At 37.5% G+C, this 20785-nt stretch overlaps 2 protein-coding genes across 2 annotated transcripts in view; one reads left to right on the top strand and one right to left on the bottom strand.

Annotated features, from left to right (window-relative positions):
* The window catches only part of LOC134649764 (uncharacterized), a 127537-nt gene that overhangs the window by 71473 nt on the left and 35279 nt on the right, over positions 1-20785 (top strand). The gene's annotated exons all lie outside the window — the stretch shown is intronic.
* LOC134649470 (uncharacterized) lies at positions 8613-13844 on the bottom strand. Its single transcript, XM_063504226.1, has 2 exons — positions 13708-13844; positions 8613-13630 (listed from the first exon to the last, which is right to left on the bottom strand). The coding sequence occupies exon 2, from the start codon at positions 13487-13489 to the stop codon at positions 9449-9451; it is 4041 nt and encodes a 1346-aa protein (XP_063360296.1). The 5' UTR covers positions 13490-13630; positions 13708-13844; the 3' UTR covers positions 8613-9448.

Here is a 20785-nt window from a genome sequence, read left to right as displayed (position 1 = left end):
ACTGTCAAATGTACAAGCTCATGCACCTCCTGTTAGGTCATACAATAAAGATATATTATGTATCTTGTATTATATACAAATATAACACGAAGCTCAACGCTTTATCGCTAAAGAACAACCTTTTTCAAAAAACTTTGTGGTAATGATTGAGAGGATGAGTCCTACACTATTATATATTATAATCTCAATTTACAGTAGGTACTTACTTTAGCTAGAAGAAACGAACATACATATTATGCTGAATAAAGGCCTTGATCCCACCATATTGCACGCATATCCCTCTTTCCGGCAATCAGGTCTCTTCATAGAAGGTAGCATCCTAGAAGTGGTCTACGCGTGCCTCCGTGAGGGACAAAACATGTAAATTCGACCAATCATAGTGTCGCATTGCGACGCTATGATTGGTCGAATTTATTTGTTATGGTGGGCAACAAATAGGTTCGACCAATCATCCATACTAATTTAATGGTGGGGAATAAATAAAAATGTGAGACTGTGACAAGGACAAACAATAATAGCGCTTTCGCTGCTACTCCTACTGAAAGATACATAAGACTATCCCGTTCTGTCAGTTATCCCCACCACGCATGCCCAATCCAGTTTAATACTAGATTCATGGGTCTCGTCAACTTCTGTAACTGTAAACAATGCACCAAGCCGCTCCATGCACAATTTAACCGTCTGGGCCTCAATATCAATTATGCGCTTCTCGGTTTGAACCCGTTAACGACTTCCTACGCCGACATGCTTCGCGATAAACAATCGCTTCGTGACAACGCGAAAGAGTTTACGGCTTTTAAAATGCGTCGTCCTTTTCTCTTGTCAGATTTTTTAAATTGCGAACCCAGATTGGTGTCAGGATAAGAAACAAGATAATAATTCTACGTGGCCATAAAAAGATTGTTTGTTTATACAAAAAAGTATATACCTTTTAAGCTCCAAACCGTCTGAATTCAAAACAAAATAATAATATCATTAATTTCCAAATACCAACCTCAATAAGAAAAAACAAAAAGCATCGATTATCTACTTGTCATTATTGGACTAAAATGAGATGTTATACCACCAGACCTATGTATAGCTAACTTAGCGTAAAAACTCATATTAAACCCGTCAAAAGCTTTCTAAACGGTGCAGCGGCCGACAGTCGAGTCTAATAATTCAGGCTAAAGTATTTAAAAGATAATTTAACATTTTCAATAGGACCAGACTAGAGCATTTAGCGGACATAATAGTCAGTCATATAGCAAGATGGAGAAATGTCATGCGGAAAGAAAAGTTGCAATTATTTTAAATGGTCCAATTTTACTGTAAATACTGTAATTACGTAAAGAATCCAAAGGGCCGCGTTTCCGATATTATACCGACACAGTCCGCACATTTTAAATTGGAAAGGTTAATGTTAACGTAAAGTTTAAGGTCAAGAATGGTATTATTGAATTTTTATATTGCCATGTTCAATTGAAAAATATCCGTGCGTATGAGCGTGCCGGATACCAAAGCAAAATTGCCGGATGCATAATCGAAGAGTTCAATGTAAAGCTGCGAGTTAGCTACTGTGCTGATCGTGTTGCGTGGTTTAACCTCGCATGAGTTTTTAAGCGAACTACATAAATAAATAAAATAAAAGCCTTTATTATTCCAAAATCTTACATAGCATGCATTAGTGTAGTTATTTTACTTTCATTACATTATAATTATTTCTTGCTAACTAGCATGCATTTAAAAATAGTTTTAAAATTGATAGTGTTCTAAAATATATATTTTTTTAATAACTTATTATTTTTATTTGCGTTCGCGTAGTTATATTATTATTCCATTGTTTAGAGCGAACTACATAGGTACCGTAATCTAAATCACTTAACTATTTAGAATTCAAATGAACTCCAATATTACATTTATTGATGCGACTAGAGTTGACCATGCAAGCTAAGTTGGCAGCGCCTTTGATAGCCCAGACTGTGCAAGTGTTATTTTAAATGTCAAACTTCTATGAAATTGTGACTTTTAAATAACACTCGTACAGTCTGGGCTATCAAAATCACTGCCAAGTCTTAGCTTGGTCTAACTTTATTTAATGTTTTATTGAAAGTTAAAGTTCGACTGGAAAAATAAATAGCTTACCAACTCTCCGTTTTTCCCTTTATTCCATGTCTTTTCCTAACTATAAGAGTACCTACCTAACGTAACTGTTTAAATGATGGCTTAGTGGCATGTACTCGCAATTATTAAAATAAGAATCTGTACTCGCTAACTTTGCTTGCCTCACTTGCCTGCCTTTCTGAACTCTTTCAATATGTTTTTGACTTATTCTAATTAGAAGTTGCAAGCTATTTTTTATTGTACAAGGCAGTCGTATTCAGTTCAGAGTCTGAATTCCAGATTTAAAACATGTGGTATCAATCAGTGTGGTATTTCAGAGATTAATAAAAATTAGGTATTCTTATAACTTGAACACGTCTATAGATATGGACCATGTTAGCTCTTGAGAATAATTTCACATGTTGATTAAACTTGAACAACCTCTACAAAAGTTACTTATGTGTTTCCAAGTGGGTCATAGCTGTTTTATAACCTTTTAAGTCATCGGACTAAAGCAGGAAAGTCAATATGTACCTTTCTATCATGCATTATGCATATATATAATATTAATAATATAGTGCATACATACATAGAATGGAATAATGTATAATTTACGAGAACGTCTAAGTACTTTTTGTCTAATATTGGCACAATCAGATTATAATGGAAGGTGTCGTATTTAGAACAAAGGCAGCCGTTTCGGTTCCGATAATATTAATTGTGGGTGTTTATTTGACCTCCATGTGCGCACGGTGCGACAATAGCGGTTCCACAACAATATAGTAGAGCCAGTAGGTAGCTTCTGGGCTTCTGGTGACGCTTTTTAACGCGAGAAACCATGTGCGAAAGCTTTAACTTTATCTTTCAGGGATAGTCACGTATAGCAACTGCAATTAGATTAGGGAGCTTGTCCATTCCACTTTGGTATTGTCCTTTTGTTTCATAGTCATTAAGCCTGTTTTTATTCACTTTCCTGCTGATTTATAACAATTCATAAAGCAAACAAATCATAAAAAAGTCCATAGGTTCCGCTTCTGTTCAAATGTAAATGCTTTAAAAATAAAAATATCTGAGTTGGGAGGTATACCGCTTTCTAGCCGTAAGGCAGGTTTTAATCAAAGTACTAAAATGTATTCCACTGTGGCAAAACCCTTGTTTGCTTAAACTCTTGCAAAGTCTTAATTGGATTTCAGAAAACTAATCAATAATTGCAAAATACCGAGTTTCGATCTGCATAAAAAAACATTGCGCAAGAGAATTTCGCCGCGCGGGCATGAATTTTCAAGGTGGATTTTACGGCGAGCTTTGTGACGAAAGGTCCTTGCTCCATGAGGTAATCAGATAAAGCGTGGCGCAGCTGGCGGTACATACCAAATGATTATTGAGCACAAGCAACTCAAAACAGAAGGCAAACCAGTGTAAATGTGGCCTCGACATCCAAGCGTAATCTGAGAGTGTATTTGTAAGGTTCGCCTTCAACTCTCTTGCGCTTGGTAGGCGATAAGATTAACACCCCTGGCATGGGGCTTCGCGGTCCATCTCGAGTGCGGTGGGTTGCAGCTAGTCTGCCAATAGTCGCGCGCGAGTACGAACGCGCCTCGAGCACGAGCACGACGCGCACTGCACGCCGGCACGACGCACGTGCTAATCGATAGAATTATTAACCAAAAAATCTGTTCGCGGGTCATTGATCGAACTGTAATTGCAATGTGCTTCACCAAGTTCAATTCGGAGTGATTCTAAATTATGATGTTTATGAGTGCATTGTAAGATGTCATTTGTTTTGAAAATATCAGGGTAATTGTGATCGTCCATGTGGAAGAAATCCCGTTGACACAAATAAAGTCGGCAGAGATTACTGCTTGCAGGTCGTTAATTCAATTAGCCGGTGCGTAAACAAACCCTGGGTCATTCTGTACGGCCGTTTCAGCGGCGGCCTTTTAAACGCTAACAATTGCAAACTACCTAATAATGTAACATTACAATTCAAATCAGTAAATTACATACAATACCTTTGTTAGCTAAGGATTAAGAAAAGCTAAGGTTCTAAATGTCATAATTATTTTTTACATACTTTCATTCATTATTTAATTAGGAGGATATTTTAGGTAACCTGCTGGCTAAAGCAGCACCTAAAAGCCCATAAACATTACAATAATCAAATTATAATAATGAGACTTCTTAGAAGGAATGGCCAACAGCAGGTAAAACGGTGGTAGTATTTATTTACATTTGCCTATAGTTCGTTTTTTTTAGCATTAGAAAGAACTTGAAGAAGGTAAGCGATTTTGACATGTCTTTTAATTGAAAAACACTTTTTTAAAATCAATAACTATTACTTATGAAAGCAGAAGACTATAAAATATCGTATTAGATTCATAATTGTTACATATTTACCGTAACTTATTTTTAAAATGTGTTTTTCAATTAAAAGACACATCAAGATTGTTTACCTTATTTCTAATGCTAAAAAAAACGAAGTATAAGAATCACCCTCCTGCGTTCCTATGGTCTTGGAAATGTCCCTTAAGGGTCGTGTTCAATGAAATGTAAAAACTGCACTTATTTTTAGCTTTGCACGTGCAGCAAATATGGTCCTTCCGTTTTTAAACTAATGATTTATTGTGGTAGGGTAGGGTAGGGTACAATACATACAGTTGACACTTTGTTATCATTCAGGACGAGGAACATTACTCAAATTGACTGCATTGTCTGGTCAATGACTTTCTATTTAAGTGCGCAAAGATAAAGTTTGTCGTAATTGCACTAGCAATGATAACAATTAAGCACGTTTGAAGTTGTAATTTGTTTATATGTATTAGATACGCATGAAACACCATTTATCGTATTCGTGTACGTTTATTTTCTATTGAAACAATTTTTTAACACCTTTCTTCACACTTGCTTGCCAAACATAAAATATTGACCTACCTCCGTCGTCATTTAAATATAACATATAACTTAATTATAAATATGGTATAAAAATCAAAGAGAGTTAGGTAGGTACCTATAAAATTTTAATAAAAAGTTTAATATAAGTAAAAAAATGGTAAATGACACAAACTATCTACAATATATATGCACATCATTTTATCAGTTGTTTTCAATACATTATGCCTATACACTGTATTATAGGTTAAAAACTTTATTATAAGAGTAATATCCATTAAAATCAGAACAAAACAAGAACAAAAAGGATGATTAAGTAGGTAGGTATACAACATTTTGTAATCAACAATTTCAGGGTGGAAAATTTCAGCACCACTATCCTCAACGACTTTTATGTGCCACATAAAACAGTACCTACAATATGTTTTAAGATAAGATAAGATAAAATACAATTATTTGTTATGATCACAAAACATGTATGAAAATGTACATTAATGCTTTATAAGTAGGTACCTACTCTTTATAGTAACTATGTAAGTAATTGTTAAAAGGGGCGACTTCATATCGAACATAAATACGATCGCATTAGCTAGTTTGATAGGTACCATTAACTTTATGAATTACATACCTATTGTTATTGAATACCTAACCATCCGTAATTCGAGATCCCGGTTGTTCCAAACCGCAATTATGCAACAGTTAACCGTCCCAGTATTGACCATGAAGGCTAAGGTTTCAACACGTGCAGCTAATAAAACTTAATAACTTCATATATCTATTTAAATTCAAAATCATAAAAACTCCCAACGCAATGAAACGGATTAGCCGAATTTGATAAAATATGTTTAAGAACCAGACAGACACAGACAGACTTTTCCCTTCGTTTCTTAGAGTTAAGTATTATTAGGTATATAATATATAACTGTACATAAAATCATTCTACATACTTATATTTATTCCCCAAACCATAATTTCAGTCAATCAAAACAATCAATTTTATTCACTATATTCGGTATTAGTACGAGGTATCAGATTGAATTTATATTGCATCTCAAAAGGGCGCATACCTATCTAACAACCAATACATCTTTATTATTATTATAAATATAAAATAAGATATCATACTTAAATCAAAAGGCATTTTGTGTCATATTTATTGGAATGTTAGCTGTCATACGTTAGCAATCCGATACCCTGTTATCTTTTAGATTACGACGCCTAATGGCTATCGCAGGACAAATATTTACCTCTCCACTACAGCTTCTATCGGCCCCAGAAATAATCTCGTATCGATCGACAGATGCGAACTACGTTCAAGCTTGGTTTAAAATATGTATTATACCTATACTTACTAAGATTACTAAAATAATTTGATATTTTTTTACCGCATAACCAACCTACTATAATTATTATGCGCCTATTATATATGACTTCGGTTTATTTAAAGTTACGAATTCAAAATTGTGAATGGCCTGACGTGCACTAGGCCGGTTTTGTTATAACCAGAGCTCGGTGTGGGTGACCTATTTACCTTATAATTTGACGTGAGACATGTCAAATTATAAGGTAAATAGCTCACCCCCGCCGAGCTCTGGTTATAACATTTCGATGCGTGATCGCTGCGTCAACGTTTTTTTTTAAAGCATCGATGTATCTAAGATGTATCTTATTGAGATTTGCATGATGATAAAATAACTGCACATATTAACACCGTTAGCCATTGATGCTGGGCAACATGAACTCTGCAAAGTTCACCATGACATAATACGTCGTAATACTCATGTCACGTTCATCATTCGAGTTCGACACCAATAAATATCATGTGTTGTGGCGCATGACATCCGTAGTTAATCGTTGTCAATCACCGAACGGCATCGACATCGAAAATAATTGACAAGATCCGTATGAATGCGCACAGTTGAATGGCTCGATATAATATCAATATACCTATATTGTTTACATTGTTTGTATACGGGTACACAGTATACAAACAATGTAAACAATATAGGGGGTATTTTCTATTATAGGTAAATCCTGCCTACATATCATAGCAATCAGTGACCTACAGATATCTAATGAAATGAAATGTTCGCTCAGCAAGGTGCTGTAGGTCTATTTGCCGTACGAACTGCATACAACCAGTCGATCAGCAATAAGTTTCCCAGTAACATTATCCCGTGTACGGATCCTATGCGTTTTTGGAGCTGCGTAGAAACAACCTAGTCCCAAATGAGAGGGTTACGCTTTAACCTTTTCGACGCTGTGTCAAACACAAAAGCTGTCACTCAGCAATGATTTATAACTCAAGATAGGTTATAGGCATTCCAAAATTGAAGCGCGTAACTTGTGACAAATTGGACAAGTTGCCTTTAGTCGCGGCTGGACAAGCGAGAAATGTGCACGTGCTAACGAGCTCCGGCACACCGAAAGAGAAAGAGACGACCTTATGTTTAACAACGAGTGTGACAAAGATGGACGGAATGAGAAAATTAATCAAAAATAACAGATTTCTAACCTATCTATAGTTATATAATATCATTGTCACTCAGACCATAGAGAAATAAGTAAGACAAGAGTGCTCACTCCATACATCAGTTCAGACTATTAATTTCAGTGTCTACATCTAGCATCGAGTAGCGGAACTATCAGTACTGCTACTTGACAATAGATGTAGCACCGACCGGAAAGTCTTATCTCAACAGCATAAGACTTTCCGGTCGGTGATACATCTATTGTCAAGTAGCAGTACTGATAGTTCCGCTACTCGATGCTAGATGCTAATAGTCTTTTTGGTACTAAAACTGATGTATGGAGTGAGCACTCTATGTATTTTTTTCTCTATGCTCAGACGCCACGTCACCGAAGTGTCATAACTGAAATTGAACTTTATGCATATGCACCTAGGTCTATGTTGCTCTGTAGTCTATGATCGATTAATCCGTCTTTGGTGTTGGACCTGCGGTGCGTATATATCGGTCATTGGCGTCCAAAAGGTTGGGTATTTGTTAGGACAGCAGTGTCTCTTAGTACTTAGTGATTTTTGTTACTTTAGGGGTTGTGAAAATGGAGTAGGGCGATATCGTATAAGCGTGCGTGCTAGTATTGTTTGTCAAAATTCCGTTGCCATGGCAACATTGAATTGCTTTCGGCATTTACTGTGCAGTGCGGTATCGAAACGGCCTGAGTGCTAAATGTTATTAAAAATACAGTTATTTGATCGTTCTGTTATGTAAATGTTCAAGCCCGAATAAAAGTGCGTGGAATATTGCTTAGACCTATTTAGTGTAATATCTGAGTGCGTCTAATAGGTACCTAACTATTTCAGAATACCTACCTAAATGTCGGTCTGTGATATTGATGATGACTCTAACAGTATCGGCGACTCGTGAGTTAATTAAGTAATTAGTGAATTAGATCCTTATGTTGCGCTTTCATAAACCCGAGTGAATATTTTAATACTTACTTGTAGCAAAAAAAACTGGTTCCAGTTAGTCACCTAATTGCAAATTACCGTTTCTTTAGAGCTTAGTTGGCAATTAGCAAGCGCTCACGTAACTGTAGATAGACAGACATACACGTTTAATAGTTATTTTTATGTGATCATAAAACTAGAAATATTATAGATACGTAAGTACTGTAGCGGAGTTTTACCTTTAGGGGGATGTAATGATGACCTCGCTACATGGATCTCTAAATATATTAAGCACAGTATAAAATAGCTACTGCAATGACCATGAATCAACACTCGATGGGCGCACAATTCCATCTCCTCTCAATCTCATATCTCTTGTTATGAATGTAACCTCAACTCTCTCAGGGAAAATTAGAAGGGCCCCAAGTCCCGTGGCTTATATCGGTGGATGCACGGCACAACTGAATCTCCACAACACAGGAGAACTCATCGTGCATCCCGCAACTCATATACTCATGATATACTCTCATGATCTCATATATCTCTCAACTCATAATATGCGATGAGTCCCGAGGCGGGAACCATTTGGTCCCCGACGAGCCTCCACAACAACCCCTACAGCTCATCCATCAGCCTCCATAATGAAACCTCCAGTGACTCAAACCGATAAACTCTAGCCACCTCACTTGTTACATTCAAACTCGAGCTACACATAAAGAATATCAGACAATTCTTCAACTCAGCTCTATCTCAAGGTCGTCGCTAATTCAAGGTCACTGCAATATCCATATATATCAAAATATAGATTTGTTTAGCTTACCAAGAATCTCCTGTACGTGATGCACGCGCCACGGCGTCACACCACCTCTTACGTACCAGAAATTCAGACGACCTCTCTCAACTTGTCTCAACTCGGTTCCCGCCATCTTCTCCGCTGTCACCCATGACACTAGCCGACCTCGATCGCCAGTGTTACCAGTGAAAGTACGCTAAGAGTGACAGATAGGATACATACCACAATAACAGACTTCGCGATCTCCGCGACACTCGCGAACGGCAAAAGGGTTACATCAGTAGCGTCATTAGCTGACGCGTCCATTCGGCTATTCGTTCTCTAGCCCAAATGGCCGCATTCCTCCTTACTCTTGTTGCTTCCTCTGGCCGTTCTTCCATAACACTTGGCTCTCTCACTTCTGCCTCGTGTGTATCAGCAGCGGGAGCTTGCTCAGTTTGCGTAGGACTACTTTCGGAATCTAACACAGAAACTTCTTTCTCGGTTGCCGACTCGGTAGGGATTGTTAGCTCATTAATTTCTATCTCGGGCTCGGGTAACACTATCGTTTCTGATGCTTTTATGGGTTCTATAATTTCAACCATCTCACGGTGTTCAGTTGGTGTCTCTGCCTTCTCGTTGTCTTGTGATGGTAATCGTGCATAATCCGTTGGGCCGTACGTATCAGACTCTAAAGGATACAGATGGGCTATGGATCTCGTAAACTCTGTATTCCCAACTACCACTTTGGCTGCTCGGCACTCACCATCACGGCTTCGGATTAAACTTGAGATTTTACCAACCTTCCAATTGATTCTATTTTTGGAATCATTCTTAATCTGTACAATGTCACCGACTTCTGGAGACTTTTTTGATATCACTCGCGGTTGTTTATGAGAGTGGCTGAATCTGTCCCGCAGACTCGGTAGGTATTGATTGGTGAACATCTCTTTGTATTCGTTAAGAATCTTCTGACCTCTCTTCCAGCCTTCAACCAAGTCAACTTTGGTATTGGTACCTTGTGAGGTCCCCTCGCCAAGTTCCGGGTTTATTTCTAGACACTGACCTAGAGACAGAAAATCAGCTGGTCGCAAGACTCCCTCTGGATCGGAACCCACTGCAGTCAAAGGTCTCGTGTTCAATACAGCCTCAATCTCCTTCACTACTGTATGCATTTGACCGTCTGTTAATAAATGCTTGTCAAGTGTTCGCTTTAAGCAGTGCTTTACCAGTGCAACTAATCTTTCGTAAAAGCCGCCTTGCCAGGGTGCAAGCTGTGTGATGAATTTCCACTTGATATGTTTCTCCTGGCAGTATGAATGGATTAGTACCTCACTTGTCAGCTTGAACTGTAGTGCATTGTCCGATATCAATATTCTAGGTGGTCCTCTAGCCGCCACGAAACGCCGTATCGCTAGCAAGCACTCCTCAGCCGTCAAAGCCTTGACCAACTCCAAATGTACAGCACGAACTGCTAAACATGTCATAAGACAAATCCATCGTTTTTCTCTACCAGTATTTGTTTCCACTAATACCGGACCCAGATAGTCCAATCCAGTAAAGGTAAATGGAGAACTATAGTTAACTCTTTCACTGGGTAGTGCAGGTGGTGGTGGCAGTTTATAAGGACCTCCAGAATACTTCTCACACTGCGAACATCTCTTCAGAGCTTTCTGTACTTGGGCACGCCCATGGGGGATCCAATACTTTTCGCGTAATATACTTAGCGTGTGTGGAACCCCAACATGGTAGTTGTCTCTATGCGTCTTCAGAATTATCTGGGTTGTGAAGGGCGATTTCTTCGGAATCAGAATGGGATATCTCTTATCATACGACAAATAAGCATTCGCGAACCTTCCTTTACATCTTAAGATCCCATCTTCGTCTACAAAGAGACCTAAGTTTCGTGACAAACTGGTTACCTTTCCTGAAACTTCTTCTGAAAAGAATTTTTCTTGTAACTTCTTTATCTCAGTCACTGTCTCTTCACACTTCTCTTCATCTAATGGGTTTTGCATAGAATCCAAACTTTCATGAAGTGCAGTGGCTGCAGGATTATCCTCCATTTCAGAAAAGTTAAGATCACTATCTCGGTCTTCATAGCCTTTAATTGTCATCTCTGGACCATCCACCGTGTCCAGAGCCCTCCCGGCCAAGCACATTTCTTCCTTCTTCTGCTCCTTAGGCCAATCACGTTGGTCTTGTAGAAGGAAATCTGGACCATGGAACCATAGATCCTGTTTCTGATGCCACAATTCCGGTCTGGTAGCTATGTCTGCAGGGTTCTCTTTTGAGTTGACATAGCGCAGCTCTGCACCTAAGATGTCCTTAATTTGCTTGATCTCATTGACTCGTCTCGATACAAATGGTGGAAGTAATCTACTAGATTTGATCCAAGCTATGACAACTTGACTATCCGTCCACAAATATATCTTGCATATATTTAGGTCTATGTGGCTTTTAACATACCTCAGAAGTCTACTTCCTATCAGATACCCTAGCAACTCAAGTCTAGGAATTTTGAGATCACTTTTGTCTTCTGCTGGGGTTACTCTGGATTTTGACATGAGAAACGAAGTTGATACTTGCTTTCCAGTTATGACGCGCAGATAAACAACTGCTGCATATGCATTCATAGATGCGTCAGTGAAGCAATGTAGCTCATACTTCGTACATTCCGACTTTGAACCACTTGCGACATGTCTTGGCAGTTCTACTTTCTTAACATCTATTAAATTCTCAATTATGTTCCTCCATGATGTTGACAAGTCTTCAGGCAGAATCTCGTCCCATTTTAACTTCCTAGTACAGATCTCCTGGAACAAGAGTTTTCCTGGTAGCATGAGTGGTGACACAAACCCGCATGGATCGTACAGACGTGCTAGCACTCTCAAGACTCCTTTCTTTGTAATACCTCTGTCTATGATCTCGCTCTCAAAGGTTTCGTTATTCAGTTTGAGCTTTAAGGTGTCATTTTCCAAATTCCATATCAAACCGAGGATCTTCATTTCACTTTCCTGTTTAGCTCTCTTTTGCTCGGGAATCTTGTCTACAAAATCTTTGTCGTTAGACATCCAATCTCGTATGTTCATTCCTAATTCTTTGAATGAGTTTGTAGTTTGAGCATACAAATTGAGAGCCTCTTCTCTTGATTGAACTGATGTCACTAAATTGTCCACATAACATTTATCTGCTATCACTGGAAGAAGACTTTTGTTAGTCTTTGAAAGGTGATATCGAATTGTTGCCGCTAAGAGGAAAGGACTCGATATCACTCCAAAGGGCACTCTGCAGAACCTGTACTGCATGATGTTGTCATCAGTTAGCTCCTTTTCCAAATCTTTGACCCAGAGAAACCTGGTCACATCCCTGTCCTCTTCTTGTAGACCAACCTGAAGAAAAGCCTTTTCAACATCGGCGGTGATAGCAATTTTCCCAATTCTAAATTTCAGTACCAATCCTGTAAGGTCTTCCAGCATGTTCGGACCTCTGTATAAGCACTCATTCAAGCTCTTCTCGTTTTTCAGCTTAGCTGAAGCATCGTAGACCAGCCGGCCTCTTTTTCCCTTCTGTTGAACCATATGAAAAGGTAGGTAGTGAACTGGATGGTCAGCAGGAATGGTAGGATCCACAACTTCTATTATGTTCGCTTCAAGCTGTTCCTTTAAGATTTCCTCATACTCTGTCATGACTTCTTTATTTGACCTCCGTAATACACCCTTTAACCTTCCAAAGGCAAGTCCAAAATTAGTAGGCAATTTAGGTGGATACTCTATCCACGGCCACTTGACCTGGTACCGTCCTTCACTGTATTTGACAGTATTGTTAAAGTGCTGCACGGCTTCTTCCTCACATGTAGTTTTTGGAGAATCACATATCCCGATGCTCTCAAGTGACCATAAAAATTTGACATCTATGGTACGCAGAGGAAGATCTGGTTCTGTAAAAAAGTCTTGATTGATTTCATGACACTGGCAATATGTAGCAACTGATAGAATGTCCCTTTCTCTGTTGTTAGTAGCACTTCCTGCGAGGAACCAACCAAAATCAGAATCTACCAGATAAGTATCATTTCCCAAATCAACACTCTTTCTGATAAATGAGAAGTATAAATCATTTCCAATCAACAAATCGATGCCTTCACCAGTAGAAGCATCGTCCGCCCAGATGTCTATCATTGGTGACTCTACCTTAGCTATGGGTAGCTCTGCGGTGATGTATGGAACTATATTCACTCTAATCAGTCTTTCAACATTACGTTTACTCACTACAGTTATTGTTGCATATGGGCATAACATTTCTCTGGGCTTTTCTGATCCAAAAGTATAAATCATCAAACAATCTTCTCCATCAGGTTTAATTCGTAATAATTTTGCTATTTTGTTTGTAATGTAAGTTCGTTGACTTCCAGAATCAAGTAAAAGTCTAATGCTCAGACTTCTCCCCTCCGCTGTCCTTACTTGGGTTACTGCCGTCTGTAAGAAATTGGATGGTTTATTTAACTGTACATTAACTGAAGTAATGTTTGAAAGTACCATATCACTAGCCTCACCCCTTTGCACCTTCTGTCGACACAGTGCTCTATTATGCATCCTAGAGCAATGTACACATTTTCTCCTTCTTGTGCACTTGGAGGCACGGTGTCCTATTTGGAAGCACGCATAACACCTATCTTTCAACTTCCCAATCCTCTCTTTATATGTGTTAAATTTGGTACAGTCCTCACTATAATGTTCTTCATTGCAAAATATGCACATTCTCTTAGGGCGTTTCTTGCTAGGTTGAGTTGAAATTGCTTCCCTCTTTTGTTGCCATTTCCTTTTCTTTACAGCTCCAATCTGCAGTGTTGCTGTTGAAGCAGGTGTACTCATCTCCGTTGTGTCACTGGACTTTACTGGAATCACAGAACTCTCCATGTTTGTAACAACCGAACTCTCCATGGCTGTTATTACAGCATCCAAAGCCTTCCGGATTGCAGCAAAAGAATCATCGGTTGACATAAGCCACACTTGGTATACTACTCTTGATGGAAATTTATTAAGTATAATAACTCTAAGGTGACTAGCATCAACTTTCTCCCCAAGAGCCTCTAATACCCTAAGGTGCTTCTCTATATTGTTCAGAGTACGCCTACAATCTTCAGGTGAATCTTTAGCTACAGCTAGATTTTGCAAAGCATCATTGTGAGCATCGATGACCTTCGTAGGTTTACCAAAGCGGCTATTGAGAATGTCTACCGCAATCGGATAATTCATGTTAGTAGTTTCCAGACCCTCGACTGCTTGAAGGGCTGGTCCCTCTAATGACTCTAGCAAGTATGAAAGCTTCTCAACGTTGGCAATGTCCTTATTATCAGCATTAGCTGCGAATTTATCCCAAAAAGTGTTCCATTTTAGAATGTCACCGTTATATTTCCCTAACTCTAACTTAGGTAGACGCGTTCTATGATTGTTTTCCCCTTCATGGCAGTATAGTTTTATTGCGATTTCTAATTCGGTCAGCGTGTCCTCCGCCTTTACTTGCATATCTCGACATTCATTGCAGAAATCTTCTTTTATATCCGTTGCGCCAGACAAATATCTATCTAAATCTGTTGTGAGCGATAACAATCTATTTTTAACGTTTATTCTCACAGCAATTATCCTGTCCCTTGCTACGCCAGTTTCAATGCTGTTAAGGGCCTCTGCGGCTTCCTTTAACGCTTCTGCTAGCCTATCTAGGCGCAATTGTAATGTGGAAAGCAGAAAGTCCATTTTGTACGCAATGCGAGCTACCGATACACTTTATATGCTTCTATATCTTATGAGTATCTTGCATTTTGTTTGATGCTAATCTGCAATGAAAAGCGTTCACTTGAAGTCGAGTTTAAGTACCATAAAAGTTTGTTAATCTTACATGAAATTGCAAGTGCTTTATTACTTCATAATTAAGTCGCCTTAAATCTATTACTTACAAAAGTTTATTTAGCAGTCCACTTCGACACTTTGGCACTCCTTAATTAAGTAATTGCACACTTTTATTAGTTTTTCACTTCTAAAACAAACTTTTCTCACAACACACGAAAGAAAAACGGGTAAGTTCGCAAAAGTAAAAACCATAGACTTAAGTAGACTAAACTTCATTCTTAAACCTCCTCTACACGACCAGACCGATCGATCTATCATACCGAACCGTTCCGTACCAAACATAATAAATAATCCGTGACGTAAATAATGTCCGTAGGGAAAATAAAACAACAAGGAAACGTTTCAATATATCTTTTTTTGTTATAAACTAACGAGGAAACGCAAAATGTCAAATTTAGTAAATAAATTTGACCATGATTACCATGAATATGACCGAACGTAAAAAGTGGCGTGTTTCTGAACGTGTTCAGAAACTAATTAATGCTGATCTATGGAAAAGAAAAAAAAACAAGGAATCGTCTATCGGCCGGTTCACCGTGTAATAAAATTCTACAATCAATTCGTACTGAGCTCGAGACATGCACATTCTCTTCATGGCTGGGCAATATCACTGTCCATGTGTACGCACCACAATAGGTCATAACTATCCCATGTGTACGCACCAGCATGGGCATACCCAAACCAAAAAAAAAAGTCAAGTTGAATAAAAAAATATTTCAACATTTAAGTACGACAACTCTTTTCTCATTCCAAACACGTGAACCGCAACCGACATATTTTTAAGCATTCTCCACCAAAACATGTAGCGGAGTTTTACCTTTAGGGGGATGTAATGATGACCTCGCTACATGGATCTCTAAATATATTAAGCACAGTATAAAATAGCTACTGCAATGACCATGAATCAACACTCGATGGGCGCACAATTCCATCTCCTCTCAATCTCATATCTCTTGTTATGAATGTAACCTCAACTCTCTCAGGGAAAATTAGAAGGGCCCCAAGTCCCGTGGCTTATATCGGTGGATGCACGGCACAACTGAATCTCCACAACACAGGAGAACTCATCGTGCATCCCGCAACTCATATACTCATGATATACTCTCATGATCTCATATATCTCTCAACTCATAATATGCGATGAGTCCCGAGGCGGGAACCATTTGGTCCCCGACGAGCCTCCACAACAACCCCTACAGCTCATCCATCAGCCTCCATAATGAAACCTCCAGTGACTCAAACCGATAAACTCTAGCCACCTCACTTGTTACATTCAAACTCGAGCTACACATAAAGAATATCAGACAATTCTTCAACTCAGCTCTATCTCAAGGTCGTCGCTAATTCAAGGTCACTGCAATATCCATATATATCAAAATATAGATTTGTTTAGCTTACCAAGAATCTCCTGTACGTGATGCACGCGCCACGGCGTCACACCACCTCTTACGTACCAGAAATTCAGACGACCTCTCTCAACTTGTCTCAACTCGGTTCCCGCCATCTTCTCCGCTGTCACCCATGACACTAGCCGACCTCGATCGCCAGTGTTACCAGTGAAAGTACGCTAAGAGTGACAGATAGGATACATACCACAATAACAGACTTCGCGATCTCCGCGACAAGTACGTAAAAGGTGGAGTTTGTATTTATTTAGAAAGCCGTAACAATACTTTAGTAACGTAACTGACTTATCGTCCGTGTTAAGTCAGTCAATAACTGGAATAGTAAAATATTATGAGATGCCTAACATTTTTAAAATCGCATCATTGAAGAGCAAACAGACCGAGTATATTTAGAAAAAATACCCTACTACATACCTATAACATTTCATAAGTAGTATTACTGTCGATAGAGACTATTAATTATCTAAAAATATATATTTATAAAATGCTGGAAAACCCATAAAATTTAACTTTGATTTCGTCATTCAGAAAGTTATTGCGACTTCGACTTTATTCGACTATAGTATAATACACCCACTAGGAATACAGGATGTAAAACCACCAGTAAAAAAGTAAACCGCAAATCCAGTAAAATAAGTATTATTTGCTTGACTGCTTTAAAAGAAATGGTGCCATAATGGACTGGAGAAAAAAAACATAGTTCTGATTTGTTAATTAGGTTGAAATTGAAACCCATTACAGTATCTTTCCTTAAACACGTCGAAAATATATAATCTTCAAAAGAAAAAAATCGACTTCTCTAACTACTATCATCAGAACTCAAGCTTGACAAAAATGTGGCTTAAAAACTTAACAAACATAACGAAGAGGACAAATCGTCAAACGTGAACTATGTGTCGTTGAAGAGTTCCACTTCCTCAAATGATAGAAATTGTATGTATCAGTGATACTTAAAGTTTTCTCTTCAATATCCAATGATTAGTGCCGTTAGTGCATAATGGAGAAGTCACTTCACTACTAACAGAATTAGGTAACATCCTAATAAAATGCTTTGCAAAAGCAAGAAGACATCAAATTGGCAATGTCTTGACCTGGCTTTACGTAACTAATGATCTGTAAATTTAACGTTATTTTGACGGATTTTTTTTATGTCGGAAGAAATAAATGGTCAAGTGAGATTTGTTTTGGTTCGAGCCGAAGCCAAACTTTTATGTTAAATAAAGAACTTATTAAAAAAAACATAACATTATCAAATGCTTATAATGTACTTACTTAGTTTAGACGAAAATCAAGATATATAAAAATATACGTTAGTAATTAAAGGAACAGACATAAATAATTTTGAAAATGAGATAAACACAGCTCTACGAGATGTCATCGAGTGGTTAGAATTGAATAACCTTCAAATTAATGTAGACAAAACGAAATTTATGGTATTTAAATCTTATAAATCTAGAACTCACCAAGTTGTAGTTAAACATAATTTACAACAAGTCGAAGAAGTAAGTAGCACTGTCTTTCTTGGTATGAAACTCGACACACATTGTAGTTGGAAAGAACACGTAGACACGGTCTGTATCAAACTGAACAAGTTCATATTTGCTCTTTGGCGTATTAAGCGAACTGTTTCGTTCAAAAGTGCCTTATTAATTTATCACGGATATGTTATGTCTACTCTACGATATGGTGTAATTATGTGGGGCAACTCTGTTAACGCCGACCGCGCTTTTGTGGCTCAAAAAAAATGCGTCCGTACCCTTTGCGGAGTCCACAGACTAGAATCTTGTAAACCACTATTTATTAAGCATAAACTACTATCCTTCCCCTGCCTCTATATTTACGAGATATGCATATTTGTTAAACTTAATATTGAACTATTCACCTTCATAGTAGACAAAGAAACAACACGGTCACATAGACGCTGTAGGTTAGCATTACCAACTACTAGCAAGTTAGAACTTAGGAAAAAAAGCGCGTATTGTATGTGTATTAATATATTCAATAAAATACCAGCTGAAATAAAGATATTGCCTATTAAAAATTTCAAAAAGACATTGTATAATATATTAATTGACAATTGTTTTTACAGTATAAACGAATTTTTATTGCATACGTTTTAAAATGTAAATTGACATCTGAAGATCTTTTATAATTTATCCTATTTATTGTATTTTTTGATTGTACCTACTTAATTTTCATTTCAGTATTTTCATGTTTTAAATATTGTTAGTTGATGCTAAATTATAATTAATCTTGTAAATATACCTAATATAATGAACTTTAAATGACAGAGTGATCTACCTAATCACTGACAACTGTTTTCACACGTCTACCTAGACTGAATATATCATGGGACGCAATGCTTGTAATTTAAGATCTTATAATACCATATGTTCATTGTGAATAAACGATTTCATTTCATTTCATTTCATTTCATTTCATTTCATTTCATTTCATTTCATAAAATATAGCCAAACTAATTATAATATTTATAATATAGTTCTTTAAAAAATTATACACTTATTTTCTCATACAATCTAATGGTAATGATGATACAATAAGTAGGTAGATAGTTCTTAAAAATAATGATAAAAATATTTTTATGTTATTTACTGTAGAAAAATTGATTAAAGGTTCAATCTCTTTTAGAAGGGGATCAAATCTATATTTTCACGGGACCCTAAAAACGTCTAGCAGACATAACGTTTAGCGGTTTCAAATGTACGTAATTTATTTTGCAAGCAGTTCCTTTCACGCTGCAGTACCTAATAGATCGTGGTCATTGTCATCAGTAGGTAGTTGCGGACCCAAGGAATTTACCACTTGCAAATTTACTCAAACTCGGGAAAAGCCAAATCTGTATAAAAAGTTCGTTTACAGCTGAATAGGATTTTTTTGCTTGTTAATTTAAGTTGGTCAAAGTTGCAAGTTTTTTGTTTTCTTGTAGCGTACCTAGCATTTCATTTATCAAAGCGTCAGTAAATTATTTTTAAACATAAAAGTTAGGCAGGTACTCGTATTTTATTAACGTAAGCTACTACTTTCCTTACCCTGATACCATCATACCATATATAATTATACCAGTTCGTCATCTGCCAAACGGTAAACGCATAAGATTGAACATGTCCATAATATAAATGGTAGGTGGTAGGTATATGTACTTATTGTCTACTTAAGGACAACTCAAGGGAACTGCAATTCATTTATCTATTGTTGTTTGTACCAAGCGGATGCAAATAAGACATGCGGAAATATCATCAGCATACGAGTAGTAATCAGTAATTCAGGCCAAATCGGACACAAGTACATCGACGCGAACCGGACCTGTTCGATTTCAATAATTGAATCTGGCTACTGTCATTTCCAAAAAGATGATTGCTATGCACTCTTTCATAACGGAAAGCAGTGATTGACATGTTATTATGATGCCGAATTCTTTCATGGCTCTCCGACAGCCGCAAAAAATTGAATTTATGAGCTATTTGTATATGGGGTATTTGTTCGCGTGTATAAATGCTTAATTTTAATTAAGGAGTCGAGCTGTTCCTATACGCCCCGGGGAGGTTAGGAAATAAAACTTTTTATTAGTGCTCGGCATGTTTAAATTTTCCGGGTATTTGCGCCGTTATTTCTCGGGCCAGTAGAACATTAACTCTTACTCGTTGCACTCATAAACTTCGTAACTAATGTGTTAGAAAAGTGGTGGCATGCTATGGAAATGTTATAAAAGTGCAGTGAAAATTATCGTGTTGTGATGAGGATGGAAAAGGCGGTGATGCTGGAGAAGGAGGCGCCCGTCAAAGGCATCGTGGCGCAGGCGGTTACCATATTCAATGGCCAAGCGCAGAGGTACGTATCTAGAGGTCTAGCAACATATTATTATATTAGACCTCAAATTTAAATTATTTTATTGTACCGGATATCTACTCAATCAAAATTGAGTTAAAAAAAATAAAATACTCCCTTCGGCCGTGTACGTAACCGACCTTTCGTAACTGGTAACGAAGGAAGAAAAAATGATCTTTGTACGATACTGGTTTCGAATAAAGATTATTTTTTCTTCGTACGTAACCATAGTTACGAGAGAAGAAATTTTCTATTTGAAATTACGAAAAAAGACTATCTATTCCCCATACGTAACTGAGTCAAAATGTTTTAATCATCAATAGCTACAAAATTCCTATGTGACTTAATAGAACTAAATTTACTTGTGACGGGTTGAAACAAATATTATTGCTTTCTGCAGTATGACCGGTTAGAACAAAATTTTGGTGTGACGAGTTGATCCTAAATCGGGAATACGATACTAAATTATGCC

This window comes from Cydia amplana, chromosome 7 (genome assembly GCF_948474715.1).
Source record: "Cydia amplana chromosome 7, ilCydAmpl1.1, whole genome shotgun sequence".
In the NCBI taxonomy this organism is placed as follows: domain Eukaryota; kingdom Metazoa; phylum Arthropoda; class Insecta; order Lepidoptera; family Tortricidae; genus Cydia; species Cydia amplana.
The sequence above is the reverse complement of the archived record's forward strand: the minus strand, read 5'-3'. Positions and strand labels throughout refer to the sequence as shown.